This window comes from Xenopus laevis, chromosome 7L (assembly GCF_017654675.1).
Source record: "Xenopus laevis strain J_2021 chromosome 7L, Xenopus_laevis_v10.1, whole genome shotgun sequence".
In the NCBI taxonomy this organism is placed as follows: Eukaryota; Metazoa; Chordata; class Amphibia; order Anura; family Pipidae; genus Xenopus; species Xenopus laevis.
In genome coordinates, this window is record NC_054383.1 from 134,590,013 (window position 1) to 134,607,376 (window position 17,364).

Sequence of the window (17,364 nt, forward strand, 5' to 3'; positions counted from 1 at the left end):
TTTCTTTAATAGTTATAGTGACAAAACACACTTTCACTTTGTTAGAAGAAAAGACATACTATATAAAATGATACGGTAGATTAGTCTGTGGGGCTCATTTATCAACACTTGGAACATTTGCCCATGTGCAGTAACCCATTAATCACATTGTTGCATTCATTATTCTGCTTGCGGCTGGCTTTAAAAAATGAATCACTAATTGGTTGCTATGGGTAACTGCCCATGGGCAAATTTGCCCAGTGTTGACAAATGAGTCCCTGTCTAGAATAATAATAAATTGTGATTACTTTTGACATAACTAGACTTTTAGTATTAATGTTAGTTATTATTTCAAATATCATAAACGGTTTGAATTTGCTACATATGTTTTATTTAAAAGAATAATTCAAACATAATTCTACGTTACCTGTTTTCGTTTCAACTCCTGGTTCTAGAAATATAAAGTTTTTTTCATAAAATTTTGTTTAAAACATCCCAAGGTACAATTAAAATAATAAAAATTATATTAAGGTAGCAACAATTAGGGTTAATGGAGACTAAACAATTGAATCAGTTGTTACAGTCAGGGAGGCAGATTAATCAAAATGTGAAAACACAAAAATCTCAATTGCACCCTTAGTTATGAAAAAGCTAAAATCCTAAAACCATAATTGCTTAAAATCTCATAAAAGTAAAACTTGTTCAAAGCAAAATCTACTCTTCATTTTAAATGAACCTGCAAAAAAATGTTACTTATTTAGGAAAACGAAAATTTGAAAGCAGCTTGACTTTTTTCCTCTACATAAACTCTGTAGCTTTTAGTTGCTGACATTATATTGAGCTTGTGGTCACAATTGTTTATCAAGAAAAACTCATATTGGGTTAAAATCTCAAATTTTGATGTTGATAAATCTGGCCATAAATCTTCCTAGTTCAAAAAATGTTTGTTTCTCCAGCTTTCTCATCATTCAATTACAAATCTATAACAGTACTGTTACTTAAAAAAGCAGCAATGTTTGCTTTAATATCAATCTTATTGAACCAAAGTAATTAAAATCATTATAAATATGTTATGAAAATTGTGTAACTTCAGTATCCTTTCTAAAATCAGCAAGGATGATGAAAATTAAACAATAAAATAATAACGTGTTTAGCCTCACCTGTAGCTAGAGGTATGGTTTGAGAGCAAACTCTCTTAGTGAGAGTAAGCTGGAGAGCTAAAGGCTATTTTGGAAAACTGTAAAAAATAGTGAAATAAAATGTACTGTTTGTGGATTTGTTTAAAAAGACAAAGACTATGTGGTCAGGGCTGCCTGTTATTTTTTGCAACACTGAATTTAAGTGAACTATGACTGTGTAAATAAAACACATGCACATTTTATTGAAACTCTTGTATCGCTGTCATTGAGTTGTGTAATTGGTGCTGTCAATACTACCAAGAGAGTGATTCTCCCACACTATTCTATCCAAAAGGGACATTTTTTTACTTTGCTATTGCACACATACTTACCACCTTGATATGGTACTGGTAAAGTTGGTTGTTCTGTTTCTGTTACCCATTGACCTAAACAGAACCATAATGAAGTGACTTTGTTTCATAGGATTTATCAATATAGACACCAATGTATGTTTTTTTATTTGTTTGACTTTGTATAAATAAAAAATAACTTTCTTAATATCTACTCTGGAGCTGTGATGTCTACTTTCATTTCTTGGTTTCATTTCCAAGCATTTCCTGTTTACCAATGTATTTAATAAGTCGATGCACTTAATTCATTAATGCATACTGCAGTTTCAAACTTTTTAAACATTATTATAATTAGGTATATTGTTTGATGAAGCTATATAATATATTGTGTGCTCATCTGGATGAAATATGTTTTACTTTAGCATTTAATCTATTGACTTACCATCTGAGTCTGGTATTGGGGCCTTTGGTACTGTAAAAAATCATGGTAAAGTTGTTTACAAAACATTTTAATGCTAAAATTACTTGTACTTTGCTAAAGCATTTGATACAGTGCCACACAAAAGGTTACTGGTTAAATTAAGGAATGTTGGCCTGGAACATAGTATTTGTACCTGGATAGAGAACTGGCTAAAAGATAGACTACAAAGAATGATGGTAAATGGAACATTTTCTAATTGGACCAGTGTTGTTAGTGGAGTACCGCAGGGCTCTGTACTAGGTCCCTTGCTTTTCAACTTGTTTATTAATGACCTGGAGGTGGCCATTGAAAGTACTGTTTCTATTTTTGCAGATGATATTAAATTGTGCAGAACTATAGGTTCCATGCAGGATGCTGCCACTTTGCACAGTGATTTGTCTAAACTGGAAAACTGGGCAGCAAACTGGAAAATGAGGTTCAATGTTGATAAATGCAGGTTATGCACTTTGGCAAAAATAATATAAATGCAAGTTATACACTAAATGGCAGTGTGTTGGGAGTTTCCTTAAATGAGAAGGATCTTGGGGTCTTTGTAGATAACACGTTGTCTAATTCTGGGCAGTGTCATTCTGTGGCTACTAAAGCAAATAAAGTTGTGTCTTGCATAAAAGAGGGCATTAACTCAAGGGATGAAAACATAATTATGCCTCTTTATAGGTCCCTGGTGAGGCCTCAGCTGGAGTATGGGGGCAGTTTTGGACTCCAGTCCTTAAAGGGAATCTGTTGTCAACATAAACTTTTTTTTTGCATTTTTATAAAAAACACACATCCATAAACACTGTCTGGCAAATAAAATGTTAATCCACAAATCCATGCATAAGTTATTTTAGTTTGTATTTTGTCATGGGGGCTTCCATTTCTGCTCATTACACATTCATCCTGTGCTGCTCTAACAGCAGGCACAGCATTGCCTGTGTGCTTGGAGGCAGCCACTCTGTAATGAAAAGCCAGGTCGCACTACGACATGAGAATCTAGCTGTACACTCCCCCTCCCCTCTCTGCCCATGCGTGTGATGTTTGGAGGAGAGAGGTCACATGGTTTGCAGGGAAGCAATTACTTTCACTTTCCTACGTTCTGCTCTACAGCGGCACTAGCAGCCCCTCCTCCCACAGACACTATCAAAGCACCTGCCGTTCTGTAAGTTTGTTCTTTGCATTCCTTTGGAGGGGGGAACTTTCTCTCCTTGCTGCCTTCCTAGTTAGTTTTACTGGTTACTAGATGTGGTAAAGGAGTTGTGAGTTCCCTCTGCTATCCACCTCACACAGACCTTGCTCCTTTCCTGCCTGCAATACTTCTTTTTTCATTAACTACTTACTGCCTCCTTTCTCCTGAGCTATTTTAACCCTTCCTAGACTTCCTCCTAAGTTTTCCTGGTTTTCAAGTATGTCCTCCTTATTTTATCCTTTTTTTCTATTCCTTGTCATCAGTCCTGGGAGTGTACTCCTGTGTTTCTGCCATTCATTTTTGTGTAAACAAATATAATAAACTATCTATATAAAATATTTTTTTCAGTGCCCAAAATGAATTGTGTGTGTATATATATATATATATATTTATTTTTGAAACGTAAGTGGGGGCAGTGATCACAGGACTATCTTATTTCAGTTCGTCTGAAGTGGTGTCAGTGGGAGCTTATCTTGATACCTGCCTATTGTTCGATTGACAGGCTCAGCAGACAAGGCTCTATTTACATTACAGCAGCTTGTAGGAGGGAGGGGTAATGACATCACTCCAACTTGCAGTGCAGCAGTAAAGTGTGACTGAAGTTTATCAGAGCACAAGTCACATGACATGAGGGCAGCTGGGAAATGTCAAAATGTCTAGCCCCATAGCAAATTTTAAAATTAGATATAAAAAAATCCATTTCTTGTTTTGAAAAACGGATTTCAATGCAGGATTCTGCTGTAGTAGCACTATTAACTGATACATTTTGTAAAAAACATGTTTTTCCACAACAGTATCCCTTTAAGAGGTATATAAATGAGCTGGAGAGAGTGCAGAGACTAAGTGCAACTAAACTGGTTAGAGGGAGGGAAGACTTAAATTATGAGTGTAGACTGTCAAGGTTGGGATTGTTTTCTCTGGAAAAAGGCGCTTGTGAGGGGACATGATTACACTTTACAAGTACATTAGAGGACATTATAGACAAATAGCAATATAGACTTTCAAAATGCAATATATTAGACACTTACTTCCTTCATAGAGTACATTTCCTGAGGGCATTTTCACTTCAATTATCCAATATCCTAAGAACACACACACAAAACATATGAAAAACATTGGAAATTGCCTTTGTTAAATGTAGCAGAGCATGATAAATCATTCTCATTATTTTAAAAATAAAAAATTGACATAACTCCCAATCACAATTTGGCTTAATTTACTAAACAATCTGAATGAAAATTGTATGTGTGGGAAAATTTCAACAAAATTGTATGACTTTTTCGAATTGTTGCCTGAAAACCACAAACTCAACCAGAAAATTTTAAGGAATAATATAGCCCCCTAAAGGTCAGATGTATAAATGGATGGTAAATGTTACTGCATGGTGACAATAGTTACCTCTTGGCAAAACATTACTTATCTTTACAGATTTAACAATTTATTTTCCATGCTGAAACAATTAGTGGAACAATAATTGATGAATCTTTTCTCTCCACATGTAATTTGTATCAATGAGTAAGGAGTCGGTGATAGTGCTCAGTGCTAGGTACAAACATGACCTTTTTTCACATTACAAAGGCAATGCAAATGTAAATGTATGAGATAATTTAATCCTGTTACATCTGCAACACTATAACAAGTATCCTTATGGATAATAACTTTCCTTCCTGTCCAATGCCTAGCTAAATCCATTAGTTACCTTTTCTTCCAGGTATTGGAGCCTGAGGTCCTATAAAAAAAAAAACAGATGTAGGTAACAACATTGTTTAATGGGGCCCATGGTACTAAATATAGAAATGGATCCCCCAACATATCCATATATCTGCATCTGTTAAATGTCATTCTCATTTACATTGTGACTGTATTTATATATATAGCAATGCAGCATATCGAACATATCAAAAATACTTACTCCCTTTAAATTTGGTTGGTTTGTCACCATTTGTCATTTCTATAATCCAGTCTCCTAAACACAGATATAAGAAATATTGTTGAAACTGGAAAAACCTCAGTAGCAATTTCTGAACAGAAATTATTAGCATTTCATCCCAATCTACAAAAAATAAATTGCAGCATCTATTAAATTTGCATATTTTTGTTATTAGTAGTATTATTATTGTCCATTGTATCAGTGGTCACCTATGGGTAATCAAAATACTTATTATGGTATTATTATCATGAGCTAAGGAATTATGGTAATTTTTTCCTGAATATGCTAAATGTGTAAAGTACCTGAAGGAACTGGAGCTTCTGGTTCTAGTAAAGCAAAGACAAACAGAAAATGAATATGTGTCACTTTACAAATGGTTATAAATTATTGCACTTTTAGAATTATTTCTCTGGTACCATTAGAGGACAAACAGAGCACAAGATAAAGAATGGACCACCTATTTCCTTTTAGATTAATTTTTCCTTCCCAATTGTACAGCAAAGTAATTTGTTTCTTATTTAACATTGCCTTTTCCATGATTTTTTATTCCAATGAGTAAATTATTGGCAAAGAATGGAAAATACTGTATGCGTGAACCTTTAATTATAATCATGTAATTTTTTCACAATTTGTTTTTACTCCCTTGTATTTGTGATATATAGGGATCTCTAATATCTGTTACAGGGTAGTACAAATAATTTTACTCTTCCAGTTTCAGAGTTGGATAGGTCTACTTTATAACTCACTCTGTTCATAGGGTACTGGTACTGTTGTCTGCTCCGTTGCAATGATCCAGTGTCCTAAACACAAAGAAAAAACATTAGTGTATCTTATTTCTCTCATTTTAAAGGAAGAGCAGTCATGCATACCATAAATGTATATATAACATGATTTACATTGCATATTAGCCTTCACAGTTCACAAGATTTTTTTGGGGGTGTTTATATATATGTTATATATCCTTGGTTATCCTTACTACTGGTCAAATGGGTCCTCTAATGTGATCTTAGCATTTTTTTCCAGAACCAGTTTAAGAACAGCAATGATTTTATTGTACATAGTAATGTTTCTTTCTGTACAGGCAATGGGCAAACATAGGGGCACATGAATTATGTTTAATAGAGGAAAACCCTCTTCTAACATAGGCTTTTGGGTATCATACAATAAGAAACATTTTGGGACTACTACACCAGCAGCTAAGACTTTTTTTTTCAAGTGGCTAGGCCCCAGCAACATCAATTCATACAATGTAGATACTGCTAGATTCTGATAATATAATATTGTCAGCATGAAGGGCAATAGTAGGTGATAAGCAAAGTTTTCACACAATGGTGTCAAATGGTGTAACCACAATGGTACCTAATGCAAACATACAGCTTTGAAAGTAAAATGAAAACACCTGTTAATTATTATGATTTCACAAAAGTTTATCATACAATCCCTTGAGTGAGTAATAAAAAAGAAAATACTGAGTAAAAAAAAACATAAAATTGAATGCCATGAAATGCTGTCAAGGAGCATAGGGTTTATATACTAATATAAGTGCTAAATCGCAACACTGCATTTGTCAAGGTGTAATAACAGGAGCAAAGTTTTTGCCATGTCTGCTAAATAGGTTAAATAATTGAACCCAAAATCAAGTCGGTTTAATAAAGACTAATTAACGCATAGGAAGAAAAGTGAGCATTGAACATTTTTCTATTTTATCAGTTACTTTAAAAAGAATAATCATAAACAAAAGTATGAATGTCATTAAACACTTCTGCTGATAAAACCCATTGTTCATTGTTATTCTTAAAACATATGAATTAATATGACTTTTAAACTGACCATCACCCCCTGGAATAGGTCCGATAGGTACTGTAAAAAAGAAAACAAGTACCAGTCATAAAAAACATCACTGGATAGTCAGCACATTAACATAAAAAAAGAAAGCTGTAGTCTTAATACACATAACGAGGCTCGAAATGGAGCCCTGATTTGTTAACCTTGGTAGACCTTCAAAAGGAAGTTGCTGAATTTACTTACTTCCTTCATATTCCTCTGTTCCTGTCGGCAGTGGCACTTTTATTAGCCATTTCCCTAAACAAAGTGATAGAATATTCATCAACATTATACCAAATTATACATCATGTTCTTTCTGTCATACAATATGCTATGAAACAGAGTCAACTTATTATTAATCAGTATATCTTTATGATGGGTGGCAATGAGTGCTGTATAATAGTGATGGGCGAATTTGTTTGCTTCGCCAAAAAATTTACGAATTTCCCATGAAATTTTTGCGAAACGCCCCGAAAATGTGCCAGCGTCCAAAAAAACGGACGTTGGCGTCCATTGTTTTGGACGCCAACAATTTTTTGCAAATTTATTCATCGGCGGCGAAACACAGGGATTCGCCTCAAATTCTCGCCTGGCATATAAATTCACCCATCACTACTGTATAACAATTTTTATCTATTTAATGGTTTTATTGAAAAATTTGAATGCAAAAAGACTCATAGTATTTGTATTCTATTTATCATTTTCAATGAGTTTTAATTTTTTTTTTTTAAAAAATTAAAAACTTTAATTGAAAGAAAAAGCTTCAGTAAGCATGGTGTAAAAGGTACATCAATGCACCAGGTCATAACACTGGTGTATTTGCATTAAATCCACCACATCTACAAAATGCTGAATCATCTGAGCATGTGTTTACTGGCATAGGATTGATTATGCTCCCTATAAAAGTCAATGGGCTGACAAAGCTATATTAGCACATCACCTCATGACATAAAATCCAACTGCTAGGCCACAAAAAGCTGTGTTTAGAAACAGCTGTTGGGTAAACTGTAAAATTAGCTAGAGGATCACAAATGAACATTCTTCCAAGGGTGATGGGAATGTCCAAACCTTTAATGGACTGTATCTGAAACATTTGATATGTAGTAGTTTGAGTTTCTCTCTAGCGGTACAACTTCAGACTGTGCTTTGTGTTACATATGGTTGTCATTTACCAGTATATTAGTGCCAAACCCAGTCTCTATCCCTTGGCACATCCTCCAAAACTCAAGATGGCACCAACTATATACAACTATATACAATGTGTTAAACATATATACTTTTCATCAATTCTCTGGAACAGTGGCACATACCCAAGGCATTTTAAAATCAAAATATTGGGTTCTCTGCACACTTAGAACAGCAATTGCAGGTTGTCACCTAAATTTGCATTTTCAAAATTATTTTCTGAGGTATTGTATTACCTTTATTTCCAGGAATTGGAGCAACAGGTACTGCAAAAAAAGTCAGACATAATGAATACAATTAGAATTAATATTATCAAAAGTGTTCTAATGAAATAGAAGAAATGGCTTGATTGTTGCACCTTTTTAAGTTTTTTTGTTAAATATTAACAGGATAGCAATTAAGGTAGCAAAAACTAAGTAGGTTATGTGTCCCATGATGCAATCCTCTAAAGAATATTTTAATGTTTTGGTAATTTCTGTAGGTGGCTCACAGCCAAAAGCACCACCCTTTGTTGGTCTAAGTGAACAAGCATTAACTTAACCATGTCATATGTGGATTAGGGTGCTGCATGAGGTTTTCCCACTTACACTCATTTAGTCTCTGCCTGCTCATCCACTAAAATGTCTAACAGGCAATATGCTGTTTTCTAAATGTATGACTTTTTGTAAACTTTAATATCAACTTTGTTATATACTTACTTATTCTTTGATTGTAGGCTGGCACAAACCAGATTGTACCAGCCTGCAATCAAAGAACAAGTGTGTCTATCACCTCCTAAAGCTGAGCACCTGGACCCCCATTAATATTAGTAAGTTCACCCTGTTTTGCTACTTTGATCAACACTGGATGCCTTCCCCAAAAACTGTTTGTTATATACTCACTTCCTTTAAATTTCGTTGGTTGACCTGGGCGTCCCAATTCTATTATCCATTCTCCTAAACACAAAATAATTTATAATTTTTTGGTTGAAAAAATGTAGAAACATTTTACATTTTGAAAAGGTAATTAAAAATAGAATATATACATATAGGGGGTTATTTATTAATTGTTGAGTTGATTTTTTCCCTGAACAATTTTAATTTTTGAGGGAATTTTTCAGTCAAAACTTGAATTTTATAAAAAAAACTCAATTTTTTGTTTTTTTAAGAAGAACTCAAATTTTTCGAGATTTATTATATCCCGATCCTGAAAATAGCTTGAATCTGAAAATACTCAAGCTAAAACCTGTAGAGGTCATGTAGAAGTCAATGGCCCTTCAATCATTTGAAAATGACTGTACACTTCATGAGGTTCAGTTTTTTTTTGGTAGTGTTGGAATTGAGTAATTGCAGTTTTTTTTAAGAAAACTTAATAAATTTGAGTATTTGAGTATTTTTTTGAGTTTTTTCTTAAATAAGAAAACATTTTAGTTGTGAGTTCATTTAAGGTATAAAAAACCTCACAAACTGCTAAAACTCAACCTTTGACAAATAACCCCCATACTGTAGGATCTAGCCCCCTACAATAGAAAAAAGAAGAAATACAAAAAAAAGCATAAAGATTTATTTTTTTATGGGAGTTCTCTTGAGATAAGATCCAGGATTAAAAAGTTTAGTTCTTCTGTTTAACTTCTCTTGTCAAGTAATTACCTTTTGGAACAGGTTCCCCAGGTTCTGTAGAAATAAATCGGTTACACCAAATGTTATTTCCAGTTGAAAAATAATAAATATTTAGCTACATAGTCAGCTTTATAGTTTAGGCACTTGTATTAAAGCAACCACCTAGCTAAATAATAAAAAGTAAAATAAGCAGATTTAAAGAGATAAAGAGTTAGGTTCTTAGTTATGGAAACCAAAGTTTAGCCATCCAGTCTTCCCAAAAAATGTAACTGCTCATCAGAGGAAGGGGTAGATAACTGAGAATTATTTGAGCAAGATACTATACACTATGATCTTTTCAAGTATAAACTGACTCTTGCTGAAGCTGAGTGCAACAAAGTCTCATAGATTTGTAGTGTAGGGGGCACATTTACTAAGGGGTCGAATATCAAGAGTTAATTAACCCTCGATATTCGACCCTAAAAGTAAAATCCTTCTAATATTGAATTCAAAGGATTTACCGTAAATACTTTGATCGATCGAAGGAAAAATCGTTCGATCGAATGATTAAATCCTTCAAATCGAACGATTCAAAGGATTTTAATCCATCGATCGAAGGATTTTCCTTTGATCAGAAATATCTTAGAAAACTTATGGGGAAGGTCCCCATAGGCTAACATTGTAGCTCGGTAGGTTTAAAGTGGCAAAGTATGTAGTAAAAGTTTTTTTTAAAGAGACAGTACTTTGACTGGTCGAATGGTCGAATAGTCGAACGATTTTTAGTTTGAATCGTTCAAATCGAAGTCGTAGTCGCAGGTCAAAGTAGCCTATTCGATGGTCGAAGTACCCAAAAAAAACTTCGAAATTCAAAGTTTTTTTACTCGAACTTAGTAAATGTGCCCCTTGATGTGTCCGATGCTAAATTTGCTTAAATATAAATATAAATAACTGTCCCAAAGGTGGTGGCATTTTACTTTTTCTCCAAGGAGACAACCATATAAAATTGGCTAGAGGTAGCAAGAGGCATATTATAATATTCTTCTATATATACTTACTCCCTTCGTATGGCACTGGCATACTTGGTAGCTCTGTTTCTATGGTCCATAGTCCTGAGCACACACAAAAATATGTCAAGAGCATTGCCAAAAGTTTGAATGTGACAGTTTATAATACCATAAATTAATGTAAATTACATAAAGGGCATACTAATAAGATGGGGAGGGGGGTAAGAGTGTTGTCATCATTGAAAATGTATTGAAATTAACTGAAATTTGCATATAAAATATAATAATCATCATCATCATCATCATTTATTTATATAGCGCCAACAAGTTACGCAGTGCTTTACCTTAGTTATAACAACAGGGAATAAATGGTGGATAACAAACAAGGGTTACAGAGTACAATAGGATTAGAGGGCCCTACAAATTAGAGTTTACAAAGTAAAATAATGAGCTTCAATAGAAAAACACATCTGATACCTATAATTATTATTTATTGAAAAGGTTGGTTTTAGTTGAACACTGCATAATTTAAAGAACTGTAAAAAAAATATATGGAAAAATAAAAGTATAAAATATATATATATATATTTTGTAGTACACTAACTTCTTCAAGATTTTTGAATTTTCTTCATTCTAAAAGTCACAGAGTAGAAGCCAGCTTTTTGTTAAGGTCAGTACCGACCTGTGGTTCCTCCATACAAATAATGATTCCTAGTTCTTGTGCTCATTGTTTATTATAGGAGGCAACTGCAGTACATTCAATTTGATTTCTGACCCCCAATAAAATTGGCACAGAGAGATTTACTTAAGGTGTCATTAGGCATTAGCAACAGTAAATTGGCTGGATTATTCAGATTTTTAGAAAGGAAGTCTTGGGTATATAAACCACCCTGCCTGGATGTGTTAGATCTGTTGAGCCTGTATTCGTGCTACGCTAACTGAAATAGTATGGAATTTAAAATGGAAGAATGTTCAGATTTATATTCCTTTTTGTAGTTAATACACATGGTGGAGTTTCCAGTTGAATAACGCATACTCAACAGAGCCCAGTGATTTGAGAAGGTTATGTTAATGTGTTTTTGAGAAATAATGGTATATATATATATATATATAGTCCATAGAGTAGCCAGCACTCACGAAAAACTGTTTAAATTGCCTGAGTGCAGTATCGCATTGAAGTCTCGCATTGAACAATAAAACATTTTTTATACTTTATTTAAGACCTGAGAGTGCGGATCCTTTTTGTTGGTTATATATATATATATATATATATATATATATATATATATATATATATATATATATATATTCCTAAGTATATGGGGGAATCTTTCTACTATGTAAAAGAAAGATTTACAGTAAAAGTGAAGCTGTAGAATATATGATTGTTGGTATGAAGTAAGCTTGAGCTTTTCTTAATTTCACTAGCTTCTTATCCATATATTACTCTTTATGTTCTGATCTGCAGTTACAAGCTGTACATGTTAATGCGGTGTGTTACTGTCACAGATACTGGAGATTGAGAATATATTAGGGTTTGGAAGTTTTACCATTTTAGAATAAACGAAGGAAGGAAAGAAGTGAGTCAATGTATGCTCAATATATCTGTAAACCGGAAGTCAGTTCTTTTTTGGTACAGACTTCTTTGGGTATTTTTAAATTATATTTCTAAATGTTTAACATACCATCCACTCCTGGAACTTGAGATACAGGTTCTATTAAATAGAAGAATAATCATTTACAATAAAAAACAAAATGTACAATAAATAACATCATATGTTTACACTTTAGACAGAGATGAACACTATGGATAGGTTTGCTGATGTAAGTCAGTTATGTTGGTCTTTTTTGGGTCTTTGGAAGACAGTACTTCTATGTATATCTGACACACTGAATAGCAGTTAAAATTACTATATGCCTAATGCACAGTATTGTCCGTTACTATTTCTGACATTCACTAAACATTTCTGGCATTAATATCACTTGACCAGGTAATGAAATAGCAGCATTATTAATTACCTCCAAGAGTTACATTTTAACACTCTATTCTTTAAGATTAAAAATTGCCTTTTTTGTTACCAGAAAAAAAAGTAATAACCAGAACTTTAGCTATGATTGGAAATGTATTTTATTTGCAAGTTATTTTAAATTCCAGGGGTTATTAACATAGCTTATATTATATTATTTAGAAATAAGATATATTGCCTGCTAAAGTATTAGATATACTTACTCCCTTCATATTCGATTGTTCCTGATGGGGTTTCCACATCTATGATCCATATACCTATGAAACAACAAAAAACATTTATTTACTAGAGTAAAATGAAACCAATGACAAACAGTTACGGCTTTATCAAAACCTCTTCAGTTGAGCTGAGCTAATCATTACGAGTAGGATTAGTGAATTACCTTTTCTCCCAGGGATTGGAGCTTTTGGCCCTAAAATACAATAAAACACAGACGTCTTTAAAATCAAAAGCTTAAGATAAAAAAGCATGTAATTTTATAATGGGTGTTAAGCTTTTACTATATTGTAGATGGAAGTAATCAAGCAACTTTGCAAGTGGTTTTCATTAGTTCATTTTTTTAATAAAAATATTTGCTTTTCTAGTCTATTGTTGTTTGCTGTTGTATACATTTCTATACACATATAATGTAAAAAACAGTAGCTAAATGCTTGAAGGATTCCATAAATGTCACAGTTACAGGAAAGGCCGCTATGTACAACCAGGAAAGCCTCTCATATTCATTGGTATTTCTAATAATTACTGTACTTAAATTAGGGTCCGTGACCTTAGTAACCATTCCAAAGCTCAATTTACAAATTGCAAAACAAAAAGTTAAACAATTCAGATATTGTATAAAGTACAAAAACAACCAATGACTCTTTTTTGTTTAAAGAATCTGGAGCAAAATAAAATAGACAGTATATGCAAAGAATTCTATTTCTTTTTTAAAATATTTCTTAAACCATACAGATCACACAAGTCTACAAATTAAGAGAATGGACCATATTTTAAGTTACATTAAACATTTATCCTATCCAGTATCCCCCTTTTTATCAATTGTATTAACAACAGAACAAGCATTCTGCAATTTTTAAAATTTGTTTGTTATTTCACAAACCAGAGTTTGTGCAGCTGCTCTCAGTTAAGGGAGGTTAAGGAGGTTTTACCCTCATTACATTTTTATTCAAAAACAAATAACGTTTTAATGAATGTTCGCATAAATTACTAATAGTCTTAGCTTACTTTTCAATGGGTATTTATAAATGGTATGGCTTAGAATAAATGTTAAGTGGTCTGAATATTTCAAGATCAGTTAAGATCCATTTGAAAATAATAATAAATATATAGTATAGTAAATTGGTATGTATGCTTTTGTAATAATAACAATGATGATTAAATATCCAGTACTGTATACTAAAATAACCTAATTGACTGTCTGCCAGAATGCAATGGTTTAGGTGTAAACACTTTTTTTAATGAATATATATGGTTTTATTTGTTTTTGTCAATCATTAGTATTAAGCTTTGCATTATGTATGCAGCTTTATCAAATATATTGATTTACTTACTCCCTTTGAATTTTGTTGGTTGGCCTGGGCGTCCAATTTCAATGATCCAGTCTAAACAAAAATATATATTATAGTTCTTGTTAGTGATAGCATGTAAAATTATATCTATTAACAGAAGGAAAGTCCCATTGGGCATGCAATTTATTGTCAGTAAAAAAACACATTAAAATTTTCAGCATTTATAATGCCTATTGTAATGTTTACTAAATACCCTTAATTTGTATTAGTAGATAATGAACTCTAATAAATGGTGTATTATATAAATAAAGATGTTTAAGTAAAATGATCGATTTTTGGTAAAAATATAGAATCAGATTTACTCATGGACTACAGATTTCTGGTAGTTTGCGTTCCACATATCATAAACCAGTCCACCCCCTCATTTTTAATCCTCTCCCGACCAGTTTTTGTCATTAGACACACTCGTTGAGCATAAAAAAAAAACCTGTCATATAGATGATATTAACCAGATAAAATAATGTACCTGTTTGTAGTTGGACTCCTGCTTCTAAAAATTAATGAATTAAAAAAAAAAAATCAAAACATGCATTTACCGGTAACAATATTTACTCATAAGATACAAATAATTCATATAGATGCATATTTATCAAAGGTTGAATTTTAGGGTTATGTGAATTTTTTTACTCAGATTAAGAATCTCAGATTTACTCACAACTCGAATGGGAGTTTATTTATGAAAAAACTCATGTCTAAAAATTGATTGAATGTTACCAACCCAAAAACTCAAATCGAATAGTAAAAATGTGAAAAACAACTATAGGAACCATATTCCAAGAACATAATATGTTGGAAAATGAAATAATTGCCTATAATCTGTTCCCTTACTTGCACTCATTTGTATTATATGTCATTTGAAACCAGACAGAGTAGATTACAGCCACAGGAACTGTTGCTTTATTCAAATATTTGGCTGTGCTGCATATTTAAAGGTTCTTTTTTTCTTAAAGAAAAAACTAAACAACTGTATACCAATATTTATGAAATTGATATTATAAACCACTGTATCTATACTTACCTGGTTCATATGGGAAAGGCAATGTTGGCTTCTCTGTTTCTGTCAGCCATTCTCCTTAACATAACAATAGTATCATGTTATTGTGTATTCAAGGACAGAGAAATTCTTGTAAATTTTAACCATGTATATTAGCTATTATTGATGAGCAGGCCTGGATTTGTGGTGAAATTCGGCATTCTACCATTGCATTTTTAAAATGTCCCCAGAAAAAAACTGAGAAAATATAGCATAAAAAGGCCCTTTGACTTCAAAAAATTTTGTTAGTGCAGAACAAAAAAAAACCACAAGGACAAATTAAACTTTTGAATTGCTAAGTCTTTATTAAGAAATAACTTACCAAACTTTGCTTGCGCTCCTCTTCAGAAAAGGCGATCCATCATGCGGGCACTCGATTTCTCCTCCCTGCCTTCCTTATAGGAGATAGCCAGGGAGGAGAAATCGAGTGCCGCATGATGGATCATTGCCATGTCGCCTTTTCTGAAGAGGATTGCAAGCGGAGTTTCGGTAAGTTATTTCTTAATAAAGAGGTAGTGATTTAAAAGTTTAATTTGTCTTTGTGTTTTTTTTTCCATTCTATACTAACAATTTTTTTTAAAACTATACACTGAGGATGGAAAAGTCCAAATCAGAAAATCTGGCATCTCAGACCTGTTGAGGTTGCATATAAGTTGCAATTGCATTCAATGGGAGAAATCCCAATGATTTTTTTTATGTGCGCTATGTTTTGTGCAATACCCTCGAAGTTTTTGTATGAAAAATTTTCCTGCAAAGCTAATTTTCGGAAAAATCTAATAATAACTATGCAGTAAAAAACTCATTCAGATTACATCAGAGTTTGTGGCTGGAAATGTTGAGATGAATTCGATAAATTATCCCCAAAATGTCACTAGAAGCCAAAACATATTTAACTGCATATTTTGGCTACCTTTTTTGTTTTAGGAGTCTATGAAATTTATTTAAAAAACAAACAATCTGCAAAAGCATAAACAGGAAAAGTCTGCAAAAAGTTGCGAAAACTGCAACTTTTTTGAGTTGTTGCACAATAACTACGCATTTTTGTATTGCCTTCCAAAAGTCACAAAAAGAAAAAACAAGCATCAAAAACACACAAAAACCTCTAAAACCACGAATCAAAGAAAGATCTTCCAGTTATAAAAGTGACATCTGCCACTGACTTCTACATGCGTTTGACAGGTTTTAGCTGGACTATTTTTATATTCGGAATTTTCGAATAAAACATCTCAAAAAAGTCACACTTTTTTTCAACTTTTTTTAGATTTTTAGTGTGAAAAAGTATGATCTGAAAAAGTTGCGGCTTAATAAATCAGCTCTTAGTTGTACTCTATTTATTTAGTAACTTACCATCTGTGTCTGCAAGTGGAAATTTTGGTACTAAAAAAAGAAGCACACAATATATATCTTATTTAATATCTTGATTTAATCTTATAAAATATATTTAATTTAAACTGTATTGCCTTTATTTTTTTTTCATGAAGACTAATTTAAAATCACCAATGGAAGATCAGCTAGACATTTGATAACAATAGATTTTTTTTCTAGAGATTTTTATGGAACTTTACCATTGCCATTGGGAAAATATCTTATTGGTGATTTCTAATGTATTATGAGTACAGTTTTGTAAAAAAAAAAAAAAAAAAAAAAAAAAAAGACAACATTTCACAAGTAAATGGAATACCCATTATAAATGCATGGATAAACCATACAAAATAAAACGTAATCATTAGAATCACATTTTCCATAATGTAAATTGCGGGCTCCTTCTTAAAATGCTCCAATTAAAGAGGACTTCTCAATCAGTATAGTCAAATGATGTATCTCAGTAGTAACTGATTTGTTGAGATGTATTTATAAGGATTACCAGATCCATCTAGGAGATCCAGCTAGAATAATGCAATCAATGCAACTCAGCAAAGTACATTGATAGGAAATGTCTCTTTTGATAAGCACTATAGAGATCGATAGTCTCTTTTAACATTTATTTTACATAATATACTCAATAAACATACTCACTTCCATAATATTGTATTACTCCTGTTGGTATTTTTACATCAACGATCCACAACCCTAAACAAACACACAGGAACAACAGTTACTTTGCAATAAGTAGTACAGTAACA

The 17,364-nt window shown here is 32.5% G+C and overlaps 1 protein-coding gene across 13 annotated transcripts in view; it reads right to left on the minus strand.

Annotated features, from left to right (window-relative positions):
- LOC108696888 overlaps nt 1–17,364 on the minus strand; it is a 369,929-nt gene that overhangs the window by 123,323 nt on the left and 229,242 nt on the right. For all 13 annotated transcript variants that reach the window (XM_041569828.1, XM_041569827.1, XM_041569829.1 and 10 more), the window contains 22 exons: nt 17,258–17,311; nt 16,589–16,618; nt 15,227–15,280; nt 14,675–14,698; nt 14,191–14,241; nt 13,023–13,052; nt 12,844–12,897; nt 12,299–12,328; nt 10,665–10,718; nt 9,661–9,684; nt 8,914–8,967; nt 8,269–8,298; nt 7,052–7,105; nt 6,854–6,883; nt 5,770–5,823; nt 5,326–5,349; nt 5,006–5,059; nt 4,793–4,822; nt 4,122–4,175; nt 1,890–1,919; nt 1,490–1,543; nt 407–430 (listed from right to left, as the gene is read on the minus strand). In XM_041569828.1, the coding sequence (XP_041425762.1) occupies nt 407–430; nt 1,490–1,543; nt 1,890–1,919; nt 4,122–4,175; nt 4,793–4,822; nt 5,006–5,059; nt 5,326–5,349; nt 5,770–5,823; nt 6,854–6,883; nt 7,052–7,105; nt 8,269–8,298; nt 8,914–8,967; nt 9,661–9,684; nt 10,665–10,718; nt 12,299–12,328; nt 12,844–12,897; nt 13,023–13,052; nt 14,191–14,241; nt 14,675–14,698; nt 15,227–15,280; nt 16,589–16,618; nt 17,258–17,311 (897 nt within the window). The remainder of the gene's footprint in view (nt 1–406; nt 431–1,489; nt 1,544–1,889; nt 1,920–4,121; nt 4,176–4,792; nt 4,823–5,005; nt 5,060–5,325; nt 5,350–5,769; nt 5,824–6,853; nt 6,884–7,051; nt 7,106–8,268; nt 8,299–8,913; nt 8,968–9,660; nt 9,685–10,664; nt 10,719–12,298; nt 12,329–12,843; nt 12,898–13,022; nt 13,053–14,190; nt 14,242–14,674; nt 14,699–15,226; nt 15,281–16,588; nt 16,619–17,257; nt 17,312–17,364) is intronic.